The 15,503-nt window shown below is 37.6% G+C and overlaps 1 protein-coding gene across 6 annotated transcripts in view; it reads left to right on the top strand.

Annotated features, from left to right (window-relative positions):
• Positions 1 to 15,503, top strand: part of CADM2 (cell adhesion molecule 2) — a 637,102-nt gene that overhangs the window by 409,571 nt on the left and 212,028 nt on the right. For 5 of the 6 annotated variants that reach the window (XM_030471720.2, XM_030471715.2, XM_030471714.2 and 2 more), the window contains exon 2: positions 3,982 to 4,008. The exons of the other annotated variant lie outside the window; for it this stretch is intronic. In XM_030471720.2, coding sequence (XP_030327580.1) covers positions 3,982 to 4,008 — 27 coding nt within the window. The remainder of the gene's footprint in view (positions 1 to 3,981; positions 4,009 to 15,503) is intronic. 6 annotated transcript variants of the gene reach the window in all.

The raw sequence follows: 15,503 nt of genomic DNA, 5'->3' as shown, positions 1-15,503 counted from the left end.
TAAATCACATATAAGAGAAAAATAAAATAAATGCTATATCAAATCTGTCTAAAAATGTCCCCAAAATTGAACAGCATAGAGACAGCTGAGTGTGGAGAAAATATTGAACAACTTGTAGCCACCATTTATCAAAGAATGTGATTTAACAGTTGTTGGCATACAAAAAGCAAGAAGTCAGAAAGATATATCACAGAAAAATAAAGCACAATACATTATTGATACTTGAGAGGAAGGGTATATTAGGGGGTTTAAAATTTTAATCCAGCTTTTTACATTCAGGCAATGATTTTTAAAAACATTGTTTCAGCAGCACAGCTATAGCAGAAATGCCTTTCTAATTTAAAAATGCCCTAAAAAACTTTGTTCTGTGAAAATTAACTGCCATGATTCAGGACTTGGCACCATTTTCCTCTCCTTTCCTGGTCCCTCAGAGTGGACTCCTTGAGATCTCTGACCTTGACATCTTGCTGCCCTGTGATCTCCTCACTCTTGGACCTTTCCCTAGGAGCCAACCCTTTTGTTTTGCATATGCTGTGACTAGAAGAGCCTTCAGAAAATAAAATATTGTTTAATCTTGATAGAACTAACAATTGATAGAAGAGTTTGGTTTTTTTACCCTTGGTCTTACCTAGAAATCTAGTAGCTTTATCATGCTTTTAAGCCTGACTTCTGAGGATATGGTCTTTCTTCCCTCGTTGTCTGTCTTTGCTGGTCTTTAAAATCTTCCTTAAATTCCAGAAAAGGTCACCGTTCGCACTTTTCTGTAGCATACTTCGCTACCCAAAATCAGTTTCCTAAAAAAGACAAAGCAGAGTACCTAAAGAAATACACCACAGAAAATGTGTTCTGGTTTTTAAAGAAATGCCTGAACATGGGGATATACCACATGTTACTGCCTTTCCTTTTTATCCATTTCCTGATTGGCTTATTAATTTAGCCAAATAAAGTAAATGCCAGCCAAATACAGTAAATTCGTGGTTTTAGGTTACATTGTACCCATAAATTATTATTAGCCAATCCTAATCTATTTTAGTTATACTACAGAAGTTTCAAAATAGTGTCCTGCTGATATACTACTTCTGTAAGTGGGAGATTCGCTGCCTTGAAGAGGTAGTCTTTACTCAGCAAGCAATGAAGTCTAATGGGGAAAAAGTGAGTATGTTAGGTGAAATGCAGAGCATTCAACTGACTTGCTGAAGATGTAAAGCAAATGTAGATCCTTTGACAGTAATGTTGCTTGTTGAAACCCACAGGTCTTTTGTCGCTGAGTTGGTGGCATAAAAAGATGAGCTATCATCCCATATCTGGTGCTCTAACCAAGAGATCAGCCTCCCTCTGCTGAATTTCAGTCTTGATGATTCTCATTGGAAACATTTATCTGTCTTTGTCTCCTGCTATGACTTTTCATGTACTAATAAGAGGAGGTGGATACAAATTTTCAAACGGATTGGATATAGGTTGAAAAATGTCTTCTCTTTGCACAGAGTGACAAGGAGAGTAAGAGGGAAGAGAGAAAAATTCTTTCACCTTTGGAAAAAGAACTTGATGGTAATAAAAGGGAATTTTCCCTCAATCAGAAGAACGAGTTGTTGATGGAAACAGTTCCCTTCAGTAGGCAGAATTACGTTTTGAAAGACCATTTTCAGCTAATTTGACTGTTGTGCAGTTTGAACTTTACAAATTGACTTGTAATTGGACCATGCTGCCAATGGAAGAACTTACAAGTATCAAACATGACATTTTTAAGAAGGTTGCTGTCATCTAGTCCTCTATTAGTGGATTTGCAGAGAGGTATAATTGGTATAACAAGTTTAGTAACCTGTCCTACTTTCAATTATAATGTGCAACCTCATTTATATCTCTTATTTACTGATACACGATAGGTAATAATTCTCTATCTCATGCTTCAAGATACAGCTGTCTAATCATAGAATGGTTTGATTCTTTTAATATACGTGTATATATGTAACCATGCACATAGATTAATATGTATGTATATGTGTAACCAGACACATAGATTACGTATGCATGTATATATATTTATTCTGAACAATTAAAGTACATATATAATTTTTCATATACATATTTCATATATATCACTATGTTTTTGTTCTGAATTATTAATGTGAGTATAAAGTTTCCTGTTGCTTTTAAATTAATGTGTGTGTGTGTGTGTGTGTCAGGTCCTCCAGACCTCTGTTAAGTGATTATTCTGGCTTGGAGTGATAATGTCTTCATGTAGATGTAATTCTCAGAACTGAAAAAGAAGGGAAAGCAAAAGAAAATGAACAGGTTGATGAACTCAATGCGTTCATTATCAGCTTATATTTGCATGAAGAGGAAACTGTTCACTTATTATAAAATTAGAATGGCACCATTAATTTTGTTTACTACGAGAGTAATTCTTAGTGCATATAAGATTTACTGGCTATTTTGTGGGTGAATATGTCTTGTTAAATGGCCTTATGGAAGGAGCTCTACTGAAGCATCTGCATTCGTTGTGCCTCCCCAAAGCAGAGCTGTTTCGTTGAAATGCTGATTTCAGACGTCATGGGACTGATTTGCTTTGTTTTATTTTCACTGCCAGGAGAATGGTGGCAATGCAGAATGGTGCATTGAAGAAATGAATTTCTGAGAGAAAAAAAAAATAAAAAGGACAGAACCTTGAGAAGGGACATTTTAAAATGTGCTCATCAAGTTAAAAGTTGATTTTTTTTTTTTTTTTTTTTTTTCCCCCCAACACTTTCTTTGTATATGGCAACTAGGCTTTCACTGCCATGATTTCCTTACTTGTCTCAGTAAAGACTGGTGAGATACCGGATCAGACACTGGGAGGTAGGGTGGAGAGAGGAAGAGGCAGAGAAAGAGAGAAGGAAAAAAGCCAACTTAGGACTTTTATATGTGAACAAAAGAAGCAAAGGGAGTAGAAAGGGGATTTGGTCTTTCTCCTTTTTGTTTTTATCTGTCTTTTGGTCACAGGTGTAGCTGCCTTTGAATTGTTAATGTAGTTTTGCTTACAAGGGCCAGCAGAAGAGAAATTCTGTTTTTCTGAGGTACTTTTTTTTTCATGAACATGCTCTTGAATGAATGCCTTTTCAGGATGCGTTTGAGAGTTTAAAGAGTTGTGGATAGTATCTTTTGTGTAATTTACAGTTAACAGTGATTCCATTTTCATTTTGGTTTCTGATTATTCTTGTATATCAGCAACATTATCTATGAGCCTCAGAAAACAGAAAATAATGTTTCTGTTGATTTTGGCAGTAAGGCAGTTGTCAGCAGAGAAGTTTGAGCTCCTGCTGTCATTTTTGTGACTCCATTGTGCCTTTAGAACTAACAGTATGAAACTGTGTTGCATCAGGAGACTGAAGGAAGGCTGTAGTGTCTGCCCCTTTTTCTCTGAGTTTGAACACTGATCACTGTTTGTTAAAATGTTGTCTGCTCCTTTTGCTTGCATGGTGCAAGAACAATCTGAAGATAGAGGTTTCAATGAAGAAAAACAATGATCGTATAACATAGATAATAAATAATTGGAGTACCTGCAGTTTAACCAATGTTTGTTTACATCAGCTTCACAGGCGAATGATGTTTCAAGAAATAGGAGCAGGGGAATGACATAGGATTCAGGAACTTCAGAATGTACTTTTGGCAAATTGTGCTGTAAGCTTTGGGATTCACAAATGTGTTCTCCCCTACTTGTGATTAATGGTTCATGATTTTTCTGTACTCCTTCCCATGCTTTTGGAGTGAGTTTTGTGATATATTTTTCTAACTTCTCAACACAGGTCATCTGACAGAATCATGGATCTGAACTATCTCATAGTACTGCAGTGTTTCAAATAAATAGGCCGAATAATCCTAGAAACGGTGTGTCTTAGCTTTGAATCGATAGTGATAAAGTGTCTCTGTATTCTTACTTGCTCAAACTTCTGTCTAATCTATCTTTGTTCTCTTCTTCTTGTGCAATCTTTTCCTTGCTTCCAGTGGCTGCTACAAAGAACAAAGCTAGAGGTGAGTTTCTGCCTGCACTCTTCAATTTGCATTGCATGGTTCTGCAGCCCACATATTTCTTCACAAGCTTTTTTTCTGCCTCTCTAAACTGAGAAAGATATTTTTAGATCTTATGGTATAATAGATGAGGTTTTTGTAATTGCCCCGAAGTGCAGACTATTTTCGTTGTTTATCAATCATCACTACTCATACTGTATTTTGTTCATTGTTTTAATTCAGGAAGGTTTTAGGAAAAAGATAAAACCAAGTGCATTGTAGTTAGATTTCTGAGATGCATTATATTAATGTAGGGATATTGATGGCATTTTAATCGAAATGAAGATATTACATTAAAATGCTCATAAATATGTAAATGTAATTTGTATTTTTTATCTCCAGACATAGTAATAAATATCTGAACAGAGAACAATGAACATAAGTGTCTCCTATTTACCATCTTTTCAGACTAGTGCAAAAATAATCATCACTGTTTCTGATAGCATACCAATGTATATATAAAGGCATGCTATAATCTCTGCAGAGATTTACGACTTCAGAGCAGCAAGGCGATTGTCACAAATCAGTGTGACAAAAAAGTAAACCTTTCAGAACTAATCATGTAAGGTCAGTTGTGCCTTAAACCATTTCCTGAATTTCAACAAAGCAGTGATGTAGCAAATGTAACCTGAAGGGTGTATTTTTACTTGCATATATATATATATGCATATGTATGTGTGTGCATATATATGAATATATATTTTCAAGAAAATCCTGAAAAGATAAATTTTAGTAAAATTTATCTAAGATTTCTGGTAGAAAAAGTTGAGTTGTTTGATAATTAAACATCAGATTTCAAGGCACATTTATGATTGTTTACATGTAATTCGGAAGTTAAGAACTCATTATGTGGAGCTCAACTACATACGTTGCCTAGCTTGAAGATGTAGAACAATAATACTAATCATCAAAGAAAACACAGCCAGATGATGGTGTTTATGTGTAAGAATAATAATTAAAATACAGCTCAGGGTTTTTTTTAGCCCTTGCATGGCTTTTTGTAAGATCTTTTTCTCAGAAACTTTGCATGCATTGGATGAACAAGGGAAGTGGATAAAGTCGAATTCATGTATTTGTCTATGCATGCTATGAAGTTTGTTTTACTCTTTTCTGTACTGTCATGTATTCAGCTGTGATGCTGTGTAACAGTGGACAAGAGGTTAGGACCTTCATAATCAACAAAAAACCCAAACAAAACCAACACATCCACAGAAGCAAACTTTCAGCACAAATAAGCACAATTTCATCAGTATACAGTGATTACTTCATGTACCCATATATTGCCATTCAAACAGAAACTGCCCTGGAGGCACAGCAATTATAGAATGAGTCAGAATTACTCATGGGCCCCACTCATCTGTGAACATTAGCACACCCTTAATTCAGAAGTGCACATGCATATTGAATAAACAGATGAAACTATATACAGTAAACTGGGTTTGACACTGTGATAAGAGAAAATCTCATAATCTGTGGCTGTGGAATCTCATATCTGTATCTATGTTTGGAATTCTCTTGCTCAGTGAGTTGCACAGTGCCTTCAAGAATCGATCAGCTTTTCTTTTGGTGCCGAACAGCCTTGTGACAAAGGTACCCAAAATACACAATGAATTCAGTCCTGCAATAGTTCTGTCTTTTGCCAAAAGCATAGGGCCCATTTCATTATCTCCTGTGGTGGAAGACATAAAGAAGCTGATGTCTTACTGCTTTTCACATTGCTCTGTCTAAGCAGCAAAGAAGGATCTGTTCCTGCTTTTGAAGGATAACACTTAGCTGGCAAGCAGTTGTTTAATATGTCATTGGAAACAGCAGCTAACTGAGGGAATGCTTTGTTGCACGAGGAGTTTCTCTTTTGGCAATTATCTCCCTGAAATCCAGAACTCTTATGTCTGTGCTCCTATTTATCATCTCTCCTTTCAGAAAGTTGCGAATTTGTGCTTGCATTTTCAGCAAAGTGAAGTTGATGCCCATGCCTGCCCTGAGTTCTGGGGGTTCCAGAGCACATCACGAGGTGGCATTCTATGGGATCACCTGTCTTGAAGTTTTATTTGTTCTTTGTTAGCATGAGAAAACTCCTGCTGGTCTCCAACTTCCCTCTCCTTCCTTGTGGAATTGTCTGTAAGCAGAACGTTAGAGCCCGTGTTCTCAAACATTGCATTCAGTGCTCTTTCCTTAAGTATTTTCTCAGACTTTGCTGAAGGCTGTTTCTGTTAAGTGGTGCAAAACAACTGTTGGACTCTTGTTACCTCAAATTTGTGGCACTTAGTATCAGTTTAGGTTGCAAGGTCATCTTGTCTGCAGGTCAGCAAGACCTAGCCACTGTGCAAGGCCCACTTAAATCTGGTTGCTCAGAGCCTTCCAGTCAAATTGAATTACCTCAAGGGTCAGAGATTCCACAACTCCAGGTTAGATTTGTGCTATCATTGCTTTATTTTACCATGGGTTTATTTCTTTTCTATACTTTCAATTACCTAGAAGAAACTGCATCAAAAATTTTGGTGGCCTTCAGAAAAGGTAAATACTTTCATTCTGCATAGAAGAAAGGCAGATGGTGCCACGGGGCGCTCGTTCTGGACAGAATACTTGTGACATTTCCAAGAAGTTTAGTTCAGAAGATTTAAAAGAGTAAGGGGTACTACTAAACATGAAAGTAGTTATTCGTAGCACTGAATTTGATGAAGCAGAAACCAGAGATTGCCACCTAAAAATCTGACTAGAGTTTTTTCAGTAAAAGAATATTTGAAGAACTGTTCCTTAATGTACCAGATGAGATTTGTTCGACTTGAGCTCTGTAAATAAGCATGTCCTCAATCAAAGCACTAGTTTGAAGACCTCTTGATCCCTTAAGAAGGGCTGTTCTGACATTTTGGTGACAATATTGTTGCAGATATCTTCTGGCAGCAGTTAGCAGTGGTTTCCAGGCTCAATGCTCTTACCAGAGCTGCTAATGATGTGTCAATTTGCAGTCAGCAGGTGAAAGAGAGAGGCCAAGTGTCTTCATTCAGATGTGATTAATTGAGGGCTGGAGTTCTGTGCTCTACATTTTCACTTCTCTGCTATGCTCTGTGCCAGCTGCTATTAAAAAGTTATTTCCAGAGCTGCCCCACTAACCTCATGCAGTTAGACACTTGGCTTTCTAACCCACCAAAATTTAAATTGGAATTTCTGATAGTTTTTCTGCTATTGGGAATGGTGTGGATGAATATGGCAACTTCCAATTAAAAAAAAAAAAAAGATTGTAAATGCCAGCTGCTGTTGCAGGAGGAGAAAGCAAGTCCTCCAGAAAGATCTCTTGTTGTCTGCCTGTTGAGAAGTGCAACATCCCTTTCTGTTCCTAAGACTGCTGAGGCCCACAGATCACAAATCATGAAATTACCGAGAAGAGTCGCAAGTCCCGAGGAGAGACTTTTTGCAGAGGGGAAGTTGTAACTGCCTTAACATTGCAGGATTCATACTATCCAGTCTATATAAAAGTGTGGTGGATTGGTAGCTATTTCTGCCAGGTTCCTTTCCCCCATTTTAGCTATGTGTGAAGTTCTTTTTTCTAATTTTCTCAAGGAGAAATAACATTCCTATCATAGTCCCACTGCTTCTCATAACGAAATACTACTGTACCCACTCAATCTATATATAAAAAACCTATATTCTGTCTCCAAAACTGTTATAAAAGCTGTACTTCCATGGGCTTCAGGGGATTTCCTATTGATGGGGGATACCTTCAAACTTTTTTCTGAATTAACACTACACTTTAAGTACTGTAAATGCCTTTAATTCTGTTTAACTTGCCTCACAAGTTTGATATTAACAGGACTATTTTCTGTAGCCCATTGGCTATCTGTAGCCCATAATCTATCTAGGAGATTTTTGAGGTGCATCTTTTTCTTGACTTGTATTACATCTGTGTCCCAAAGAAATTTTATCCTTATTTTTGAGTTCCGTGGAAAAGTGCTTTTTTTCTTTCAGTCATCTCTTCTACAAATGCAGAGGTATTTTGTTTCTGCTTTGCTTTTAAAAGAGGAGACCGATATTCCTTCAGAAACATAAGATTAAATTTAACTTTAACAACAGTACTTAAAGCATACATCTCAGTCCCTAATATAAATCATCATAGCAGTTGATACACTGTCTAAATGCATCTTATCCAAGAGGCAAAGATCACTCTGGACTTTATTCACTTGATTTATTTTGTTTGTTCTCATTATGTCAATGAAATTGGTATCAGCTTATTTGAAGTTCAAGTCATGAGAGATCATGTGAAGAATGTTGTACAAGTATACTCTGTTATTGCCTGGATAGTTGTGCAACGGCTCATGTTGTCCTCTAGTTAGGAATCGATTTGTTTCTAGAGATCTTCATCACTGGTCACGTTCTACCCAATCATCTCTTTGATTTTTCTTGCAGCGTATGGTAAAGGTTATTGCATTGCTCTATATAAGTATTTGTTATGTTGGTAAAGAATAGGTTTAATTCATCCCATTGTTTTGATGGAAAGCCAGACAAACCAGGATAAATTGTGTTGACCAGAATTCCCTGTATGGAAGACGTACAGTTGAGATCCTTTCTTCAGTATGTGTAATTAGCCAAGTATATTTCTCATTCAAGGTAAAATTCAAGACTTCAAAGTACAGGGTGCTGCATCTGGGTTGGGGCAATCCCAAGCACAAATACAGGCTAGGTGAGGACTGGATTGAGAGCAGCCCTGAGGAGAAAGACTTGGGGATTGTTGGTTGATGAAAAGCTCAACATGAGCCAGCAGTATGCACTTGCAGCCCAGAAACCCATAAGCTGCGCTGCATCAAGAGAAGCGCGACCAGCAGGTTGAGGGAAGTGATTCTCCCCCTCTACTCTGCTCATGAGACCCCACCTGCAGTACTGCATTCAGCTCTGGGGTCTCCAACACAAGAGAGACATGGACCTGCTCGAGCGAGTCCAGAACAGGGCCGTGAAGATGATCAGAGGGCTGGAGCACCTCTCCTATGGAGACAGGCTGAGAGAGTAGGGGTTGTTCAGCCTGGAGAAGAGAAGGCTCAGAGGAGACCTTGTAACAGTCTTCCAGTACATAAAGGGGGGCTTAAATCTGGAGAGGGACTTTCTACAAGGGCAGGCAGAGTCAGGACAAGGGCGAATGGCTTTAAGATGAAAGAGGGGAGATTTAGATCAAGACAGGAAGAAATTCTTTGCTACGGGGGTGGTGAGACACTGGCACAGGGTGCCCAGAGAAGCTGTGGCTGCCCCATCCCTGGCAGTGTTCAAGGCCAGGTTGAACGGGGCTTTGAGCAACCGGAAGGTGTCCCTGCTTATGGCAGGGGGTTGGAACTGGAGGAGCTTTAAGGTCCCTTCCAACTCAAACCATCCTATGATTTTATCCTGAAATCACACAAGTAACACAGCAGCTGTCTGTGTTAGGAACAGGATGAAATAAATGTACATGAAGGAGACCCAAATGCTGCTATTTGTCTTATTTGCATTATCTTCACAAAGTTCTGAGCTGTTCACCTATTAACATCAGTCAGGCATTAGCTCTGCTGTCGCAGAGTTTCTTTATTGAGGGATAGATAACTCAGGGTATCATCTGCATAAAAATGACACACTGCAACATTATGGCAAAAAATATAAACTAGTGGAAGTGTATAGATGTTGAAAGTGTGAATCCAATATAGAGCCTAGGGAAACTCCATAACTCACAAGAGTTTGAAAGAGCATTTATTTATGGTTACAAGCTTTCACCATTGAGACATGTAGAAATGAAAAACCTGTCATATTCCACCTTTAATACAAGGTCATTACAAAAAACTTGCCAAGGCTGTTGTAGTAGCATAGCCTGATTGAAATTTTTCAGATATTCTAGTGCTATTGAAGTGAAAGAGCTCTTCTTTGTAAAATCTTCTCTTGATATAGTTTCACCTTCTAAAGGTAGAATTTTCAAATGTCACCTTATGGTAATAAAAAAACTTTTGGTGTTTATAAATAATTGTACTTTGGGGTTGGGGATCGGGGAGGAACAGAAAAGCTAATGAAGCCTTAATAAGCATTCCTTTACTGTCTCTTTTGTATTCCCTCTCCTGTAGTTCATAACCTCTGAGGTCCAGTGCTTTTCTCTGCTGATTAAATCATGTCCAATGGTTCAGCCTCTGAGTTTGAAAGGTCTGGATTTCATTCTTAGGTCTGCCATGATTTTCCTCTGTGATTTCTTATGTCACTTAAGGCCAGAGTTTTCTCATATTCAGTGGTCATGATAGGAAGGAAAGTGGTGATGAAGAACAAAATGTGATGCTTTTTGTGAGGACAGTGCACAGAAAAGAAAAAAAAAAAAACCTCTGAAAATTACTATATTGACAGTGTAAAAGGACCATGAAGGCATACATGAAACATATTGCTCCTTCTTGCACGCTTTTGCTGTCAACACATATACAGGGGTAGGTATTTGAGAAATTTAGATAGGTAGGCAATTGTTACTGTGTTTCTCCAGTTCTTGCTCTATTTTGGTGAAAAGAATATGGAATTTTCAAGTTAACGGTTGGCCTCCAAATATAAAAATGTGGTGTTTGGGGTTTTGGTTGGTTGGTTTGGTTTTTTATGGGGTGTTGGGTTTTTTTTTTTTTGGTTTTTGCTGCCTTTTTTTTTTTTTTCTTGTGTGTGTGTATTGGGTGGTGGTGGTGGTGTTATTGTTTGTTTTTAAAAAAAAAAAATCCTCCTAAATGCAAGATTTCACATTGGCTTAAGATAATGAGCTATTTCACAGGTTCAATTTTCTATCAGATAACATAACACATTGCAATTGCATTAGACTCTTAAAAAATCATATGCATCTACTTCAGTATAATAGATAGTGCCATTAGAAGTTGTTGCTTTTTTTCCCCCCTTTACAAACTCTAGAGGATCTTTGGAGGGAGAAAGTGGGAATCATAATGACGGTGATAGCTGTTACAAGTTGCTGACTGCTCTTTACCTTTTGCAATTACATTTTGGAAATGCTTGGCCCTGTAACATCCATAAGCTCTTTCCATTATTGAGACAACTAAGATTTCCACATGATGTTGTTTTACAAAGACCAAATGCTCACTGCTGTAGTTCCATTCAGAATCCTTCTGCCATTCGAGGTCTGAAGTTCTGCGACATATTAAGGAGACTGCAAAAACACGAATCAGCTTTTCCTTTCACAGATTGAGGGACTAGTTAGCAGCGTAGGAAACACAAGTTATACAAGCCTGTATGTCCTCTTTACTGTTTTTAGTGTGTTTTATCTTGGTATGTTTTCCAGAATAGATGTACACAAAGCAGCCATTAATAGTTTTAGTAATGTAACATGCTCATTAAAATTGCAGGTCACCACAGAATAAAGCAGCTCTAGCAGCATAGAAATAGCAAAGAAAAGTACAAAGCCTCACTGGAAAGAGATAGGTAGGGGCAGGCTATTGCTGTTGATGTGCCCTTTTCATTTGAGACATCTACGCTGAGCCAACATGTCAGTCATTTATTGACTAAATAGTTTAACAACCAGTGTAGAAGGGTCTGGGATGGAGTAAGGTAATGTTTGTTTTCATTCTTGTGCAGTGCAATAGAGTCATGGGAGACGGACTCTGGGGAGGATGTTCCCTTTTGAGGTAGACCTGGTTATCATCAACTAAAGCATTTTATCAGTTCTTATTCCCCAACTTTCAGATAGGCGAGTCTTCCCTCCACAGTGGTTAATATGAATTCTGATTGCTTTTTTTCAATTTGTCTGCTCTCGTTTGGTTGTTAAGTATTTGAGACCAGACTGTAAAAAGCAACATATTAGGATAGCTTGCCATACTTGAATAGAATTCTGCTGGAAATTTAGTTGTTTTATTAGCTATCTGAATGGATGTACTGTTGTAAATCTGGTCATAGTATTGAGCATTGAGCCCTTATGGCTGTTTGCAAAGAATTTTCATAGGCAGTGTGTTGCATTTGGGACATGAGAGTATTGTGAACACACAGGTTACAGACACAGTGCTGTGTGCTGGCCCAATGAAGTCAGTTATCAGATTCCAGACAGACAGAACACTTAGCTTGAGAGTCTGGACTTTTAATTTAGGCACAATCAAAAGGATATAGTGAGTACCCAAGATGTGTTCACTGTATTTTATAAGTGCTGTAGAATTGCTGGGCATGATTTCCTATTATCTGTCAGTTGAATGGAGCTGCTGCTTTGAAGCAGGTTGACAACTTCTCTTTGTCCCAAATATCTACATTCCTCAACTTCTATTGAGGCAAAATGTCTGATAGAGAAAAGGAGTTTGATAATAATATCTAAAACCTGAAGAAAAGATCCAGTTGGTGTACAGGCTACAGCAAACCCATGATCACTGATTTTTACTTCTCTGTTTATAGTTAATAGATGATTTTTAAAGCATAGGCTTTTCTTTCAGGCTTGGCTTTGTTCCAGTATGCTTTTTTAACCAAACGAAGTGGAGAGAGTGCTTTTAAATAAAAGAAAAGATTTCTTTTTTCTCCAGATACTCTCTTAAAAAACGTAGGACTTGCGTCGATTTTCCACATTAGCTCAGTTCTCAAGATCTGCTTCTTAAATCTCTGCGTGAGATCAGATCTTCAGAGAATTTGTTTTATTTTAGTGGCAGTGGTCAGTGCAACACATGGTGTTTAAATGGCTGAGGATTCACTATCACTGCTAATGTTTGGTGCTTTATATTAGTACTAGCTTGGTTTCTTGGTTCAGGCATAGGAACAGAAGAAAGGAAGTGAAGACTTCTGTGCGTGCCACCACTGTTCTATGGAGGATCTCTAAAAGCACATTGTAAGTAAGGATTATTCTCTGCATTACTCTGGGATTCTTTCAAGGGCTAATAACTTCAAGGTCTTTCTCACATTTTAATTAAATTATGGACTGCATATGAGAGAAAGGTAGTGGGAAATACTTGAGCAGAGTATTAAGTAGGGATTTTTGTTCCTGTGCTGTTCATACACTATTAGCTTAAAAATCTGGTCTGATTAGAAACAATCATGGGATTATTCATGTAGATCTATCGGCCACAAGATCTGGTGGATCATTAGAGATGAAGGAGGGAAATACGCAGTGTTCACTTGCCATAAGCCTTAGGTTGTTGATTCTGGATTAACATCACTCACTACTCACCTGATTGCAGAACACACAACTCCTTTTCCACTAAGCTGATAAAGTGAATTTCATACCTTACAAAAACTAGCTAGCAACATCATGTTGTCTTTATGCAGCCTCTCATCTCAAGTGAAAGAACCAGAACGCTCTTTGACCTATTGCAAGTAATTTCAGTAGGAAAATTTCAGTAAGAACCTATGTAACTTGTGTTTTGGAAACTCTTGCTGGCACTTGGAAAACTAAACAGATGAACAAGCGTGTTCCTGTTCTTCACAAACTGTTGTAGCCGAAAGTATGTCAGTAGCAGTACCCCAGGAAAGAGGAGGTTTTAGGATTTCCTTTTTAGAGGCCTGATTCTATGAAATCAGATCCAGATTCTAAATACTGTAATGATAATTAATGATTTTTTTTTTCATGGTGAACATTTATAATGACAGTATCTCTGAAACTGATAAAAGATTTAATAATAAAGAAAAAACACTGTAAATGTTGAATCTTTCATTTGTTGTATATCAGCATTCCATTTATGGCCTCCCTGAAGAGCTATTAACAAACTAAAAGCCATATTCCAACCTAGCAACTGTCTACATTTTAATGTGGTTTATAAAATATGATAAAAATCTTTAAAATGCTGTAACCTGACAAAAATCCTTCAAAGGGAAATGAGCAAGAGAATTAAGGAGTGAGTCCAAAATAAAATTAAGCTGTCGGAAGGGAGGGAAACACTAGAAAGAGGGCAATGGAAAGGAATCATGCATGATGGCCACAAATGCAGTGGGTTTTTGCAGCAGCCAGCAGTAGCAGTTCTACCAAGGCTTTGCAGGTCTCCATGTCTCTTACAGCTGCTATTAGAAGTCACCTCAGTTTGCCAAATTCTAGCTTTCCTAACTGTGCTGGATTAGATTGTATAAGCAAAGGTAAGACCAGAGGCTCCTGATTTGTGTCAGTACCTGTGCACAATACAATACATCCAACTAGTCTCCCACAGGCTTGCTTTTCATTTGTTAGTTGTTGCTGAGATCACTGCAACCCTTTTTCGTTTGTGAGGGGTGGCTTTTGTATTCATGTGATTTTTTTTTTTTTTATTTATTTATTTTTTTTTTTAATACTTATTGTTACTCCTGTATAAATGTTGCATGTGGTACATTAGAGGAAACACTTAGAAGAATTTATTGTAGTTGGGTCTGGAAACAATTGTACATGAGTTTCTTAAGGGAGAAATTTTTGCTTTTCATGCCATACTTAGTAGATTCAAGATGTCTGTTGTCTGCAATCCCTTTGTTTCTTTTCTTGGTTTCCTTCAGAAGTATTTATTTTCATTTGTTTTGCAGAACAGTACTTAGTGTATTTGTTTGTCACTGATTTCTGGAAATGTAAAGTGTGTCAGCTAGTAATTCCCAAGTAGCTGCTCTGAAATGAAGGGGAAAATATCAATCCCTGCATTGATCTCCATTTACAGTTAGGAATTTACAAGTGTATAAAACTAATGAGTTAATAATTCAACATTCTTCTCAGATAATGTTATGTACCGAAATGAATAGGATGAATAGGCTTTCCTCGCATGGTTGGGTTTCTCTTACAGAACTTAATTTTTGTAATGATTATTGTAATGGACTGCCCATCCCACTCCAACAATAAATATTCCCCAGGAGGCAAACTAGTGAAATAAATGCTTCTCCAGAGCAGACATAATAAAATTCCTCTGATCTTTGGCTTTTTCTCTCTCTGGAAGCTCAGGAGAAAAAGTGGGCCTTGTAGCACTGTTGAGAGGTTACAGATTTCTGGTTTCTGGGACACCAGCTAGGAAACAAGTTCCAGCATCAGGGAAACACATTCAAAATTTGCTCTGCCAACATTTTCCTTTCATTTACTTTCAGACAGCTTCCGCCCCTGCTGATCTCAGTGTTTGCAAGGTAACGTGTTGTACAGTTGTATCTACCTTGCCTGCCAACCAATATAACATGTTTTTCTGGTCCTGCTCCCCACCCCCCCAACCTTTTGCTATGTCCCAATAACACAGGAGGCAGTTCCATGGTCTATTATTTCTTCTCCTGTATTCAGCTACCATCTTGATTTGATCTAAATATCTTTCAAAATATATTCAGTCATTTGTGTAGGTTAGTGACAACTATTTTAATAACTTTACATTTCTAAAAATAGATCTTTCTTCAGTGTTTCTGGTAAGAGCAAAGCATTATTTCCCATGACAATTCTTTAAAATAAGATGTCATATCCGAGATTTGGCAGTAAACTTGTAAGTCTTACCCGAAGAGTATTGCATGTTTTTCAAAGGACACAAATTTGATTGACTTTTTGAGGTACAGAAAGTATTCTAGCCCTTTGGCTGCTTATTAAAAGC

This window comes from Strigops habroptila, chromosome 2 (genome assembly GCF_004027225.2).
Source record: "Strigops habroptila isolate Jane chromosome 2, bStrHab1.2.pri, whole genome shotgun sequence".
NCBI classification, from domain to species: domain Eukaryota; kingdom Metazoa; phylum Chordata; class Aves; order Psittaciformes; family Psittacidae; genus Strigops; species Strigops habroptila.
Note: the sequence above shows the minus strand (reverse complement) of the source record. Positions and strands in the feature narration are given on the sequence as shown.